The sequence below is a fragment of the Stigmatopora argus genome, unplaced genomic scaffold, assembly GCF_051989625.1.
Source record: "Stigmatopora argus isolate UIUO_Sarg unplaced genomic scaffold, RoL_Sarg_1.0 HiC_scaffold_72, whole genome shotgun sequence".
NCBI lineage: Eukaryota > Metazoa > Chordata > Actinopteri > Syngnathiformes > Syngnathidae > Stigmatopora > Stigmatopora argus.
The window spans coordinates 82201-98578 of record NW_027520086.1 but is presented as its reverse complement, the minus strand read 5'-3'; the positions used below and the strand labels follow the sequence as shown (position 1 = coordinate 98578).

Here is a 16378-nt window from a genome sequence, read left to right as displayed (position 1 = left end):
GTTTTTTCAAATAAGGTGTATTAATTGATCGTAGCGGAAGCGGGGGTATGAAGCTCGCACTCATAGAAAGACAACTGAGAGCAATGTTGCTTTAATTATAAGGTTGATGGTGGTTAATTCTGGGAGAAGGGGTATGTTGGATGCTCCTAAAAATAAGGCAGCGGAGAGTGTGTTTATTAGAAGAATATTGGCGTACTCTGCTAAGAAAAATAAGGCAAATGGTCCTGCTGCGTATTCGACATTAAACCCAGAGACCAGTTCTGACTCACCCTCTGTGAGATCAAAGGGGGCCCGGTTTGTTTCTGCTAGGGTTGAGATGTACCATATAGCTGCTAAGGGTCAAGCGGGGAGAGCGAGTCATATGGTCTCTTGTGTAACCCCGAATGCCTGTAGGGTGAAGTCCCCGGATAGTACAATTAGGGACAGAAGGATTAGCCCTAGACTTACCTCGTAAGAGATTGTTTGTGCGACGGCCCGCAATGCTCCGATTAGGGCGTATTTTGAGTTGGAGGCTCACCCTGACCCGAGAATTGAGTACACTGCTAAGCTCGATAAAGCCAGGATGAATAAGATAGTAAGGTTAACATTGGTTACAGGGTGAGGCATAGGTATAGGGGCTCAAAGAGTTAGTGCTAGGGTAAGGGCTAATACGGGAGCAGTAAGGAATAAGAGGGGGGAGGCTGTCGAGGGTCGTACAGGTTCTTTGATGAAGAGTTTTACCCCGTCGGCGATGGGTTGCAGGAGGCCGTAGGGTCCTACAATGTTTGGGCCTTTGCGGAATTGTATGTACCCCAAGACTTTGCGTTCAATAAGGGTTAGAAAGGCAACTGCTAATAGAACGGGGACAATATAGGCTAAGGGGTTGATAATATAGATGATTAAGTAGTTGATCATAGTTAAGGAGGGGATTTGAACCCCTGTTGAAAGAGCTTAGAGCTTTAGCAATGGCCTTACTCTGCCACCTTAACGTACTGAGTTCTCCAGGTGATGGCTGCCTCCTCTTGCTTGATTTTAGTTGGTTTCATTAAGTAGGGGTAAGGCGTGTTTTAAATAGGGGCCTTTTCTTCTCGGTCCTTTCGTACTAGAGTAGACTGCTGCATAGATAGAAACTGACCTGGATTACTCCGGTCTGAACTCAGATCACGTAGGACTTTAATCGTTGAACAAACGAACCCTTAACAGCGGCTACACCGTTAGGATGTCCTGATCCAACATCGAGGTCGTAAACCCCCTTGTCGATAGGGACTCTTAAAGGGGATTGCGCTGTTATCCCTAGGGTAACTCGGTCCGTTGATCGGCTTTGCCGGATCATAGGTCAAAGATTTTGTTACATAGAACAGTGGTTCGTAGTTTTAAGGTTTCACCTCTATCTTTACGGGGGTTTCTTTTTTCCCCGCGGTCGCCCCAACCAAAAATAGTTAAGTAATTACCTTATTGTTTACTCCGGTATTAGCGGGGTTTAAACAAAGGATTGCTTAAGTATTTAAAGCTCCATAGGGTCTTCTCGTCTTATGGTTTTAGCCCCGCTTCTGCACGGGGGGATCAATTTCACTGATAAAAGGAAGGAGACAGTCAAGCCCTCGTCTTGCCATTCATACAGGTCTTCATTTAAAAGACAAGTGATTACGCTACCTTCGCACGGTCAAAATACCGCGGCCGTTAAACACAGGGTCACAGGGCAGGCAGGACCTCTTATTCTTAGTTTGCAAGAGGCGATGTTTTTGGTAAACAGGCGAGGCTTCTTATTTTTGCCGAGTTCCTTCTTCCTCTTTATATCTTTCTTTGGTAGCACTCCAGTGTAGGGTTAACGGGGGTTTATTGTAGGGGTTTCTTGGTTTGTTGTTTACAGTGCCCTCTGGAATTGGGTCCGTTGTTTTTCGGTGAGGGGTTCGTTCCGAATTATACTTGTGCTTAGAGAGAGGCTGGCTCTCTTGTTACTCATATTAACATAATCTCTTCCTTGGAGGAGGGGCGGCTTGATATGTTTAGCGGGGTTAGTTTAATTATCCTAATCTAAGGGGGTCTATAGATGCTTGAGCTTTAACGCTTTCTTTATAGGTGGCTGCTTTTAGGCCCACTAGGGTATAGCCCTTTAGTTTTATGATCTTTACCCTGCTTAAAAAGTTGTGTCTTATTTCAAAAGGGCTGTACCCCTCTTGAATGAGTCTAATTATTTTGCTGTTCTTACTGTGTTTTACTAAGTTGATGCGCGGTAAATTAATTAGGGGGAACTAAAATTCGTTTCTCAGGCAACCAGCTATAACTAAGTTCGATAAGTCTTTCACTTCTACTCGGAGTTCGTCCCAGTCTTTTGCCACAGACAAGGGTTGGCTCTTACGGCTGACCCGGAGTAGCTCACTTAGTTTCGGGAGGGCAAACTTAAGTTCTCTTTGCTTGCTTAATTCTTGTTAAATCATGATGCAAAAGGTACGAGGATCAATCTCTGCTTTTTATTTCTTATTGAGTTTTTCATTTCTCTTTCATCCTTCCCTTACGGTACTTTTGTTATAGCTCCTTATTTTCTTTTCTGTCTCCCATACTAAGTTGGAAAAATGGTTTGTTTAGAGGGGGGATAAAGGGGGGTCTTTGGGGTTATAAATATAGTTATTTTGGTTTTAGAAAAGTGGGGCTAGTTTTACGGTTCAGGGTAGTCCAATTTGCATGGGCGACTTCTCGGTGTAAGTGAGATGCTTTACTAATTTAGCTATACTCTGTGTTCCAAGTGCACCTTCCGGTACACTTACCATGTTACGACTTGCCTCCCCTTTGTTTATTTATTGTTTTATTTAACTTAGTTTTGTATTGGGGGAGAGTGACGGGCGGTGTGTGCGCGCCTCAGGGCCAGTTTCAGTTGGACTCTCTAGTTCCATCTTACTGCTAAATCCTCCTTTGGAGTGTTGTTTCAATCAATCTTCCGTATTCGGTGTTAAGCGAATGTAGCCCATTACTTCCCCCTTTATACACTACACCTCGACCTGACGTTTTAGGTTGTACCAATCTTGCTCACTAGACATCCTTCAAAGGGTGAGCTGACGACGGCGGTATATAGGCGGGGATGGCAAAAAGGGGTGAGGTTAAGCGGGGGGTATCAGTTATAGAACAGGCTCCTCTAGGTGGGTCTAAGGCACCGCCAAGTCCTTTGGGTTTTAAGCTTACGCTAGTAGTTCCCAGGCGGATAATTAATAAGTGGTGAATCAATGTTTACGGCTATGCATAATGGGGTATCTAATCCCAGTTTGTTCCTTAGCTTTCGTGGGTTCAGGTATTTAAAGCCACTTTCGTACTAGGTCTTCCTTCCCTCGGGCGCGTATAAGAGCTGGGAGGGTGTTTAGCTTTAAAAAAAAGGGGGGGGGTCTTAACCACTCTTTATGCCGGGTCCTGTCGGCTCGGGCCTCTCGTATAACCGCGGTGGCTGGCACGAGTTTTACCGGCCCTCTTAACTTTAACTAAGTCAAGTTTTCACTTATGGCTTAATGTTTATCACTGCTGAAATCCCTTAAGGGGGTGGCTGAGCAAGGTGTCATGGGCTATCGAAGTGTGCCTGATACCGGCTCCGCGGTCTCACAAGAGATCGGCGGGCATTCTCACGGGGGCGCGGATACTTGCATGTGTAAGTATAGTTATAGGAGACAGAAAAGTTAGGACCAAACCTTTATGCCTTTGGAGATTTCTAGGGCCCATTTTGACATCTTCAGTGTCATGCTTTAGAGTTAAGCTACAAATGCAATACTATAATATTTTTGATTTGTGTAGTTTTTGATTTTTTATTTTGTGAATACTAAAATATGGAAAAAAAAATCATTTTGCATAATATTTTATTAAATGTGTTTGTTTCCAAATAACCGGGTAACCCTATTTTTAGGGTAACTTACGCCTTGATGTGCCTGTTTCCGGGGGGTTTGCAGGAGTATTAGTCATCCCAGGAGTAAGGGGGGTAAGGGGGGTTTGACCCTCAAAAACTATGGGAAAGGGGTGATCTTAGAAAATCTTCGTTTGAATAAAACGGGATACTGTACCTTATGCTCTAGGAATAGATCAATGCGATTCATGTGGAATGTCTTTCCAACTTTACATACGATATACGTAGACAAGAAAAATGTACACCCTTGTCAGCTAATACCGTGCGCACTCTGAAATGCAAGGTGAAAGGAAAAAAAAAAAGGAGACCCCAGGCCCCCGTGGAGAGAACGCCCGGCTAGGTGGGTAACGAGTCAATTGTGGTACACCATTAGCGGATGTAAGCGTCGATGAAAGTGTGAGTATTAATCAATTCATGGACCTGAAGTAGGAGGAGATGCCAGGAATAACTCACCCCCCGGGTAACCACCCTTCGATCAGTGTTCCTGACCATCAAGAACCGTTGGCCTTAAGGAATGGACTTGTTGGTAGGCTCTTACTACATTAAAATTGTGTATTTGTCTATTAGTTGGGTCCTGGTATAACTTAACCTATGAGGTTTGAGTTAGGTCTTAAATTTCGCCTGGTCTGAATATTCGTTAACTCTACTTATTGATGTGTTTTTAATCTACCTTAGTAATTATGTTGTGTTCTGTGCTTAATATAAGATTGTGGTGATAATACATGTTAGTCCTAAATAACCACACATAATTTATTAAAAGCATAATATGCATATACCATATATGCACTGCAGAAGATAGTTTAGTGCAAGAACTGCGGCTTTGGGGGCCGGCGGCGGGAGTTTGAGTCTCCCTCTTCTGAGCAGGAGGGAGGATTTTAACCTCCGGCCTCCGGTTTACAAGACCGGCGCTCTATACTGAGCTACTAGTGCAGGCTCATTTTAACATTTTGTTCTCTGTTCATCCGGCTGACGGGATAAGGACCAGGAAGATTGTAAAATAAATAATGGAAGCTGCTTGTCCGATGAGAATATAGGGGGGTTCTACTGGCATACCTCCAATTCATGTAAGAATTAGTATGTCGGCAATCAAGGTCCAAAAGATAAATTGACCCAGAGGGCGGAATATCAGGCCTCGTTGTTTTGATGTGTGGAGGATCGGGACAACGACCAGGACTAGGATAGATGAGAGCAGGGCTAGTACTCCCCCTAATTTGTTAGGGATTGACCGTAGAATGGCGTAAGCGAATAAAAAGTACCACTCTGGTTTGATGTGGGGAGGGGTGACCAGGGGGTTAGCGGGGGTGAAGTTATCAGGGTCCCCCAAAAGGTTTGGTGCGAATAGGGCTAGGAGTGTTAAAGCGATTAGTAGTGCAGCGAAGCCCAGGAGATCTTTATAAGAGAAGTAGGGGTGGAATGAGACTTTATCTGCGTCCGAGTTGAGGCCAGCGGGGTTGTTAGAGCCTGTTTCGTGTAAGAATAGGAGGTGCACAACTGTGGCTGCTGCTACAATAAAAGGTAGCAGAAAGTGGAAAGCGAAGAAGCGTGTTAATGTGGCGTTGTCCACTGAGAAGCCTCCCCACAACCATTGAACTAGGTCGTTGCCGATGTAGGGTGCTGCTGACATAAGGTTAGTGATGACCGTAGCGCCTCAAAATGATATTTGTCCTCATGGTAGGACGTAGCCCACAAATGCGGTGGCCATGACCAGAATGAGTAGGATGACCCCCACATTCCAAGTTTCTTTAAATAAGAAGGAGCCGTAGTAAAGTCCTCGGGCGATGTGAAGGTAGATACAGATGAAAAAGAAAGATGCTCCGTTTGCGTGTATATTACGGATTAGTCACCCGTAGTTTACGTCGCGGCAGATGTGGGCTACTGATGAGAAGGCTGTAGCGATGTCAGAAGTGTAATGTATGGCTAAAAACAAGCCTGTTAAGATTTGTGTGCCTAAACATAAGCCTAGTAATGACCCGAAATTTCATCAAATTGAGATATTAGAGGGGGCTGGTAAATCAACTAAGGCGTTGTTAGCGATTTTTAGTAAGGGGTGAGTTTTGCGAAGGTTTGCCATTAATGTTGCTAGAGTAGGTTTATATGGGGGGACGGGGTTTATATCATTACCACTGGCTCGAATTTTAACAAGAGTTGTTATGCTATCGCACATTGTTTTTGTTTATTCAGTTCTTGGGCGAAAAAAAGGGGGGCATAGTTAATATTACCCCCCCCCCCCCCCCCCCCCCCCCCCCCCCCCCCCCCCCCCCCCCCCCCCCCCGACACTCTTCCCCCCCCCTTTTTCCTTGCTAGAGTCTATATGAGTAAAAAAAGGGGGGGGGTCAGTTTAGGTATTGTTAGCGATTTTTAGTGCAGGGTGAGTCCTGCTAAGGTTTGTCATTAATGTTCTTATAGTTGAGTTACAACGGTGGTTTTTCATATCATTGGTCTTGGTTAAAATCCTAGTAAGAATTATGATTTATTTTATGCTGTTTTTGCTTATTGGGTTGGTTGTGGGGGTTATTGCTGTGGCATCAAACCCGTCCCCTTATTTTGCTGCGTTGGGGTTAGTTATTGTGTCAGGGGTAGGCTGTGGAATGATGATTAGTCATGGGGGGCCGTTTCTATCCTTAATCTTATTCTTAATTTATTTAGGTGGCATGCTTGTAGTTTTTGCATACTCAGCAGCCTTGGCTGCCGAGCCGTACCCTGAGAGCTGGGTTAGTGAGTCGGTTGTTTTTTATTCGTGCGGCTACTCTTTAGGGGTGGTTTTCGTGATAGGTTTATTTGCTGATAAGTGGTCTAAGTATTCTTGAGTTCCCTCAGATGAGTTATACGAATTTTCTGTTTTTCGGGGGGATATGTTGGGGGTGGGTGTAATGTATGGCCCCGGAGGGGCTATACTTATTATTGGGGCGTGGGTATTACTTTTAACTTTGTTTGTGGTGTTGGAGCTGACTCGCGGGCTTGGTCGAGGGGCTTTACGTGTTGTTTAGACAAGGGTTGAAGAGGCTAATATAAGGGTTAAGACATAAAGGCCTAAAAAGGTTTTAATAGCGCCTTTTTGGGCGTTACTTGAAGTGGTGATTAGGGGGTTGTTTATTGTGGCGACGGCTTTTGGCCCAATTTTTTCTATCCAGCTAAGATCAATGTTTTGTGATGCGATTTGTTGGCCGGCTGAGAGGGGCGTAACAGTTGAGAGGCGGTGAGTAATGGATGGGAAAAAGCCTAGCATAGTGGAGAAGGTGAAGGGGGCGATTTTAGGGGTGTAGGTTAATTGTTTAGTGGTGATTAAGGCTAGTTCTAGTGCTGTAAGAAGGCCCACAATGGTGACTGTTAGGGCGGCGAGTTTTAATAAAATGGGTATGGTTATAACTGGGGATTTTAAGGGGGTTATGTTTGATGCGATAATAAGCCCTGCTACGATACTTCCTCAGGCTAGACGTTTAATAGGGTTTATTAGTTTTGTTGAGTTTTCATTAATGGGCGAAAGTGCGTTGAAGCGTGGGTGACCCATAACTACGAAGAAGACGACCCGAAGGCTGTAGACTGCTGTGAATGAAGTGGCGATAATTGTAAGTGTTAGGGCTCAGGCGTTTAGGTAGGAGGTGTTCATAGCCTCAATAATAGCGTCTTTGGAGAAGAACCCGGCTAAAAAAGGAGTGCCTGTTAGTGCGAGGCTGCCTAGAGTTACTGAAGATGATGTAAACGGGGCTAGGTGGTGTAGTCCGCCTATTTTGCGGATATCTTGTTCGTCGTTTAAACTATGGATAATTGAGCCAGAGCATAAGAACAATATTGCTTTGAAAAAAGCATGTGTGCAGATATGAAGGAAGGCTAATTGGGGCTGGTTAAGCCCGATTGTTACTATTATTAGGCCTAGTTGACTGGAGGTTGAGAAAGCAATGATTTTTTTGATATCATTTTGTGTTAAGGCACAGATTGCTGTAAATAGGGTGGTTAAGGCTCCTAGACATAGGCAGGTTGTTAGGGCCAATTGGTTATTCTCCATTATGGGGCTGATTCGGATTAGCAAGAAAATTCCTGCAACAACTATGGTGCTTGAGTGGAGTAATGCGGAGACAGGGGTTGGTCCTTCTATAGCTGACGGAAGTCATGGGTGAAGTCCGAATTGTGCTGATTTTCCGGTTGCTGCTACGATTAAACCGATGAGGGGAACGGTTATGTCTTTATCTTTAGCTAGGGTAAACATTTGTTGTACTTCCCAGGAGTTAAGATTGAAGGCAATTCATGCCATGGCTAGGATTAGCCCGACGTCTCCAACCCGGTTGTACAGGACTGCTTGTAAAGCTGCATTATTTGCGTCGGCCCGGCCGAATCACCACCCGATCAAGAGGAAAGACATAATGCCGACCCCCTCCCAGCCGATAAACAGCTGAAATATATTGTTAGCTGTCACTAGGATTACTATTGCGATTAGGAATATCAGCAAGTATTTGAAAAATCGGGGTATTTGGGGGTCTGAGTGCATATATCAGGAGGCGAACTCTAGAATAGACCACGTAACATAGAGTGCGACAGGGGTAAAGATAATGGAGTAAAGGTCAAATTTAAAGCTTAGGTTTAGGTCGAATGTTGAGATGTTCATTCAAGAGAATGTGGTAAGAATAGTTTCTACCCCGTCGTTTAGAAAAATAAATAATGGGAGGAGGCTTACGATGAATGCTAGTTTTACAGCAGCCTTTACGTCCGTTAAAGGTCAAGAGGCGTGTAATGTTTTAGGGGTTAATGAAGTTATTACGGGGGTGATTAGCAGGGCAAAAATAATTAGTAAGGCTGAAGTTGTAGCCAAAGTGTTAAGGTGCATAGCTTCTGCTTGGATTTGCACCAAGGGTTTTTGGTTTCTAAGACCAACGGATGAGCTGTTATCCTTCAGGAGCGTTGAAAGGGCCCTGGAATTGAACCAAGGAGGCGAAAGTTAGCAGTTTTACGTTGTAGTCTGACCCCTCTCGGCGGGTAAAGAGATTTTAACTCTTGTCTTTAGAATCACAATCTGACGTTTTTAGTTAAACTATACCTGCAGAATGTTCAAGCTCAGATAATCTCTGGTTTAAAAATAATCATTAATAAGGGTAGAAGATGAAGTGCTATTACTAAGTGTTCTCGGGTATGTGAAGGTTGAAGTTGGGCTAGATGGTGGGTTAGTGGGCCTCGTTGAGTTGTAATATACAGATACAAGGAATATGCCGCGGTCATTAAAACTCCTGTTGCTGTGAGTGTGATGGTTAAGGGGGATCAGTTGTAGAGTGATGAGATGATGATTAGTTCCCCTATGAGATTGGGTAGGGGAGGCAGAGCTAAATTAGCCAAAGTGGTAATGAACCACCAGGTTGCTATTAATGGCAGTGCGACTTGTAATCCTCGGGCGAGAATCATAGTTCGGCTGTGGGTTCGTTCATAGTTTATATTAGCTAGGCAGAAGAGAGCGGAAGAGGTTAAGCCGTGGGCAATTATAAGAACAGTGGCCCCTGTTAGTCCTCAAGGCGTTTGGATTAGAATTGCTGCTGTTACAAGTCCTATGTGGCTTACTGAGGAGTAAGCGATGAGAGACTTTAAGTCTGTTTGTCGTAAGCAGATGGAGCTTGTTATTACAACGCCCCATAAGGCAAGAATAAGAAATGGGTAGCTTAGTTGTTTTGTTAAAGGTTCCAGCACAGCTAGAAGGCGGATTATCCCGTATCCCCCTAGCTTTAGAAGTACTGCGGCTAAGACCATTGAGCCGGCGATTGGTGCTTCTACGTGGGCTTTGGGAAGTCACAGGTGTAATCCGTACAGAGGCATTTTTACCAGGAATGCGGTTAGGCAGGCAGCTCACCAGATTTTGCTTGCGTAGGAGGTTGTTATTAATTGGTCTGAGTGTTGTAAAATAATGACGGATAAAGTTCCTACCTTATTTTGTAGGACAAGGAGAGCTACTAGTAGAGGCAGAGACCCTGCGAGAGTGTAAAAAAGGAAGTAAATTCCTGCGTTTAGTCGCTCAGCTTGATTACCCCAGCGGGTGATAATAAGAAGCGTGGGGATTAAGGTAGCTTCAAACATAACATAGAACATAATTAACTCTGTGGCACTAAAAGCTGCGATTAGAAAGATTTGCAGTGAGATAAGAAGGGTGATGTACAATCGTTGTTGGTTTGGTGTGGACAAGGTTAAGTGGTTTTGGCTAGCCAAGAGTATGAGGGGTAGTAACCAGCATGAAAGAATTAATAAGGGGGTCGATAAGGGGTCTGTGCCTAAGGAGGTGTTAAGTGAGGACCATCCAGTTTCTGCTGTTCACATAATTCAGTGAAGGCTTGCGAAAGCAATTATAAGGCTATTAGTAAGGGTTAAAGGTCACACTCATTTTGGTTTAGTTAACCATACTGCAGGGGTGAGCATAATCGTTGGTAGTAGGATTTTTAGCATTGTAATATGTTAAGTGATTGTATGCGATCAGATCCGTGGGTTCGGGATGTGGCTACTAGGAGGGCTAATCCGGTGCTTGCTTCACATGCTGAAAAAGCCAGTAAGATTATGGGGGAGGGGCAGAAATTAATTGACCCAAACTCCAGAGCTCATAAAGAAAGGGTGATGTACAGAGATAGTATCATTCCCTCTAAACAGAGTAGAGCTGAGAGAAGGTGTGAGCGGTGGAGTGCAAGCCCTATAAGTCCTAGGATAAAAGCGGAGGAAGAAGCAAAATGAACGGGGGTCATAAAGAGGTTGTGGGGTTTAACCACAGGTTTTTGAGCCGAAATCAAATGTTTTCTTTAAACTAACGTCTTATTCAGCTCATTCTAGGCCCCCTTGTGTTCATTCGTACACAAGGCCCAGGGTTAAAAGGATCAGAACTGCAGTAGCTCAGTAGAAAGTCTGTAACGGGGATATTATTTGAAGCCCCCAAGGGAGGGGGAGGAGAAGGGCGATTTCTAAGTCGAACAAGAGGAATAGGATTGCGATTAAAAAGAATCGGAGTGAAAAGGGCAGTCGGGCTGACCCTAACGGATCAAACCCGCATTCGTAAGGGGAAAGTTTGTCTGAGTCAGGGGTTATTTGAGGGAGTCAAAAAGAGACTAAGGCTAGGATGGTGGAGAGTAAGCCTGTAATTAAGAGAATTGTAAGGATTAGGTTCATTATCTTTTCTTGGGGTCTAACCAAGACCGGGTGATTGGAAGTCACTGATACTGTTTAATACTAAAAAGATTAAGATCCTCATCAATAGATAGATACATATAAGAACAATCACACTACGTCCACAAAATGTCAGTATCAAGCTGCGGCTTCAAAGCCGAAGTGGTGCTCAGATGTGAAATGGAATTGGACTTGACGGATGAGGCAAATGGCGAGGAATGTTGAGCCGATGATTACATGTAGGCCGTGGAATCCTGTGGCTACGAAGAATGTTGAGCCGTACACGCCGTCTGCAATCGTGAAAGGGGCTTCGTAGTATTCTAGGGCTTGGAGTAGTGTGAAGTAAAAGCCCAGGAGAATGGTTAAAGTTAAGGATTGATTAGCTTGTTTTCGTTGACCTTCTATAATACTATGGTGGGCTCAGGTAACAGTTACTCCCGAGGCTAGAAGAACGGCTGTGTTTAGTAGTGGGACCTCAAATGGATCTAAGGTTAGAATACCTGAGGGGGGTCAACAACCCCCAAGTTCAGGGGTGGGAGCGAGGCTTGAGTGGTAGAAAGCTCAGAAGAAGCCTAGGAAGAAGAATACTTCAGAGGTGATAAACAGGATTATGCCGTAACGTAGGCCTTTTTGTACTGGAGGGGTGTGATGGCCTTGAAAAGTTCCCTCCCGGATAATATCTCGCCACCATTGAAGTATGGTAAGGAGAAGAATTAGGAGGCCTAAGGATATAAGGACTGTAGAGTTAAAATGGAATCAGATTGCAAGACCTGATGTTATTAGGAGGGCTCCGATTGCGCCTGTTAAAGGCCATGGGCTGGGGTCTACTATGTGGTATGCGTGTGCTTGGTGGGTCATTAAACGTTTTCTTGTAAGTAGAGGCTTAGTAGTAGGACAAACACATATGCCTGGATTATAGCAACTGCTACTTCAAGCAAGGTCAAAAGGAAAAGAACAGTGTAAGTTAAGATTGCTACTACGGGTATTAAGGGTAACACTACGAAGCCTGCGGTGGCGATTAGTTGAATTAAAAGGTGTCCGGCAGTTAGGTTAGCGGTAAGTCGGACTCCGAGGGCTAGAGGTCGAATAAGTAAACTGATAGTTTCAATGATAATTAGTACCGGGATCAGAAGAATGGGGGACCCTTCAGGAAGAAGATGGCCTAATGAGTGGGTTGGTTGGTTACGCATTCCAATAATTACCGTTGCTATTCACAGGGGAACAGCAAGGCCTATATTTAATGATAGTTGTGTAGTAGGGGTAAAGGTGTATGGGAGCAGTCCTAGCATATTAATTGTAACTAGTAAGATTATTAAAGATGAGAATATTAAAGCCCATTTATGCCCTCCAGGGTTGATGGGTAGAAGGAGTTGTTGGGTAAAGCGGTTAATGAACCAGCCTTGAAGGGTGGTCAGACGATTGTTGAGTCAACGGGAGGGGGCGGAAGGATAAAGGGTCCAGGGGAGGATTTGAGCAAGTACAATTAAGGGTGTCCCCAAAAAGACAGGGCTGAGGAATTGGTCGAAAAAGCTTACTGCCATCGTCAGGTCCAAGGAGTTGTTTTAGAGGCCTCGTTATTTATTGGGTTAGGCTCATTAGGGAACAAGTGTGATATAATTTTAGGGGGAATTACAGCTGAAAAAACTAATCAAGAAAAGATAAGGATTATAAGTCAAGGACCGGGGTTTAGTTGAGGCATATCGCTAGGGGTGGTTGGGGGCCACCAGTCTTTAGCTTAAAAGGCTAATGCTAGTCCCTATTTAGCTTCTTAGCGAGGCGTCTTCAAGTATAAGAGAGGATCAGTTTTCAAAATATTGGAGGGGGACAGCCTCTACTACGATGGGCATGAAACTATGGTTGGCACCGCAGATTTCTGAACACTGTCCGTAAAACACTCCTGGTCGGGAGGTGATAAATGCTGTTTGGTTTAGTCGTCCTGGTACGGCGTCCATTTTTACACCTAAAGAGGGCACTGCTCAAGAGTGAAGTACGTCTTCTGCGGTTACTAGGACTCGGATGGGGGATTCAACAGGGATTACTATACGATGGTCTGCTTCCAGTAGCCGGAATTGTCCGGGGGAGAGGTCTCGGGTAGGTACTATGTATGAATCAAAGCTTAAGTTTTCATAATCTGTGTATTCGTAACTTCAGTACCATTGGTGGCCGACCGCTTTAATTGTCAGGTGTGGGTCGTTAATCTCATCTATTAAGTAAAGAATGCGTAAGGAGGGTAATGCGATTAAGATAAGGATGACTGCTGGAAGGACTGTTCAAATAATTTCAATTTCTTGGGAGTCTAGTAGAAATTTGTTTGTTAACTTTGTGGTGATTATAGCAACAATAATGTAAAGTACGAGGGTGCTGATAAGAAAGACAATTATTAAGGCGTGGTCGTGGAAATGGAGTAATTCTTCTATAACAGGTGAGGCTGCGTCTTGAAAACCTAGTTGAGAGGGGTGGGCCATAAATAAGATGTGCGAGGGTTTAACTCACAATTTTGTCTTGACAAGGCAATGTAATGTTTTACTAACATCTCATTAAGAAAGTGGCAGAGTGGTTATGCGGGCGGCTTGAAACTGCCACATGGGGGTTCGACTCCCTCCTTTCTGGTTTATTTGAGTGAACTTTGACATAAGCAGGCTCTTCAAATGTGTGGTAAGGTGGTGGGCAGCCGTTTGATCATTCTACATTAATAGAGGCTAGTTCTACTGAGAGGATTTCTCGTTTAGTTGCAAATGCTTCTCAAAGGATGAACAGGAACATAATAACTGCAATTAGTGAGATAAGGGAACCGATTGACGAGACTGTGTTCCACAGGGTGTAGGCATCAGGGTAGTCGGAGTATCGACGAGGTATTCCTGCAAGCCCTAAGAAGTGTTGAGGAAAGAAAGTGAGATTTACACCTGCGAATATTACTACGAAGTGGATTTTGGTTCATGTACTATGTAAAGTATAGCCAGAGAATAGCGGGAATCAGTGCACAAACCCTGCTATGATAGCAAATACAGCTCCTATTGACAAGACATAGTGGAAGTGGGCTACGACATAATAGGTGTCATGAAGAACAATGTCAAGCGAAGAATTAGCTAGTACAATGCCTGTTAAACCCCCGACTGTAAAAAGGAAAATAAACCCTAGGGCTCATAAGAGAGGGGTTTCTCATTTAATAGCGCCCCCGTGCAGAGTGGCCAGTCAGCTGAACACTTTTACACCAGTGGGGATCGCGATAATTATTGTTGCGGAGGTGAAATAAGCGCGGGTGTCAACATCCATTCCCACTGTGAACATATGGTGGGCCCACACGATAAATCCTAGTAGGCCAATAGCTATTATTGCTCATACTATGCCCATGTAGCCGAAAGGTTCTTTTTTACCTGCGTAGTATGCGACGATGTGGGAGATCATCCCAAAGCCTGGTAAGATTAGGATGTACACTTCAGGGTGCCCGAAGAACCAGAACAGGTGTTGATAAAGGATCGGGTCTCCTCCTCCAGCAGGGTCGAAGAAAGTTGTGTTTAAGTTACGGTCGGTGAGGAGTATAGTGATACCGGCTGCTAGGACAGGTAGTGATAAGAGAAGTAAAACTGCTGTGATTAGTACAGCTCAGACGAAGAGGGGTGTTTGGTATTGTGAGGTTGAAGGGGGTTTTATGTTAATAATTGTGGTGATAAAATTAATAGCGCCTAAGATAGATGAAACACCGGCCAGGTGCAGGGAAAAAATTGTTAGGTCTACGGAGGCTCCCGCATGAGCCAGATTGCTTGATAAAGGGGGGTAAACGGTTCACCCCGTGCCAGCACCTGCTTCTACGCCAGATGAGGCTAAAAGCAGGAGGAATGAGGGGGGTAGAAGTCAGAAGCTTATGTTGTTCATACGGGGGAAAGCCATATCAGGCGCCCCAATCATTAAAGGAATAAGTCAGTTGCCAAAGCCCCCGATTATAATTGGTATTACTATAAAAAAGATTATTACGAACGCATGAGCTGTGACGATCACATTGTAAATCTGATCATCCCCTAATAGTGCCCCGGGTTGACTTAGTTCCGCGCGGATGAGAAGGCTTAGTGCAGTGCCCACCATTCCGGCTCAGGCACCAAAAATTAAATAAAGGGTGCCGATATCTTTATGGTTTGTTGAGAAGAATCATCGAGTGATTGCCACAGGTAAGATGGCCGAGCAGGCGGTGGATTGTAATCCCATGCACAGGGGTTTGAGCCCCCTTCTTACCAGGCCCCAAAGTGTTCTGCACGTAAGATTGCAAATCTTAAAGAGCGAAATAACTTTCGCTGGGGTCTCCTCCCCCGCCTTCTAAGCCTTGAAAAGGCGGGGGAGGGGTAGAAGGATGCTCGCTGGTTTGGGCGTTTAGCTGTTAACTAAAACTTTGTAGGATCGAGGCCTTCCCTTCTAGTAAGGCTTTAGCTTAATTAAAGTATCTGTTTTGCATACAGGAGATGTGAGTTAATTTCTCGCAAGTCTTACAGAGTCTAAGGGTCTTTCACCCCTGCTTAGGGCTTTGAAGGCCCTTGGTCTAGTTAAACCTAAGTCTCTTAGTTTAGTCACGTTAGGATGGTTGGGAGGAGGGGGAGTATCAACAGGGAGAGTGATATTGCTATGGTTGAAGTAAATGGTATGCGAACCTTAATTTTTGGTCATTTTGATATAGCTATGATATTATTGGGGTGCATGGTGAGTGAGACGGAGTGAGCAACACGTAGGTAGAAGAAAAGACTTAAAAGAGCAGAGAGGGCTATTAGTGTTGCCATGGGGATTAGCTGTTGTTTAGTGAGTTCTTGTAGAATTAATCATTTAGGACCAAACCCTGTCATGGGGGGCAGCCCTGCCAAAGATAGTATAATTAAAGGAGTAAGTGCAGTTAATGCGGGGGACTTTGTCCACGAGATTGTTAATATAATAATAGATGTGGAGTTATTAACTTTGAAGAGTTCAAAGGCAGAAATGGTTATAAAGATGTAAGTGATCAGGGCAAATAGTGCTAGGGTTTGGGAGTATTGGAGAATAAGGGTGATTCAGCCTAAGTGTGCGATGGAGGAGTATGCAAGAATTTTGCGTAGTTGGGTTTGGTTTAGACCCCCTCACCCTCCCACTAGAGTTGATAAGACAGCCAGCCCTGTTAAGACTGGTATTACTTGAGGGGGGAGTTGTGAAATAAGGGCGAAAGGTGCGAGTTTTTGTCAGGTGGACAGGATTATTCCAGTACTTAGGTCTAGCCCTTGTAGGACTTCAGGGAGTCAAGTGTGTAAGGGGGCCAATCCGATTTTAAAGGCAACAGCCAAGATGATGATTGTGAGAGGGAGGGGGTGGTACATTTGGTTAATAGTCCATTGTCCTGTTATTCATGCGTTAGTAGAGCAGGCAAACAAGATTATAGCGGCGGCGGTT

At 44.5% G+C, this 16378-nt stretch overlaps 1 protein-coding gene and 1 non-coding gene across 2 annotated transcripts; one reads left to right on the top strand and one right to left on the bottom strand.

Annotated features, from left to right (window-relative positions):
• Nucleotides 1–2711: 2711 nt before the first annotated feature.
• On the bottom strand, nt 2712–3655 carry LOC144070433 (18S ribosomal RNA). The gene has a single exon (XR_013299289.1). It is a non-coding gene; the product is annotated as an 18S ribosomal RNA (ribosomal RNA).
• A 2475-nt stretch (nt 3656–6130) lies between these two features.
• Nucleotides 6131–7465, top strand: LOC144070424 (NADH-ubiquinone oxidoreductase chain 6-like). The gene is given in 1 exon segment (XM_077594948.1): nt 6131–7465. A coding segment is annotated over 1 exon segment (522 nt). The 5' UTR covers nt 6131–6324; the 3' UTR covers nt 6847–7465.
• Nucleotides 7466–16378: the final 8913 nt, after the last annotated feature.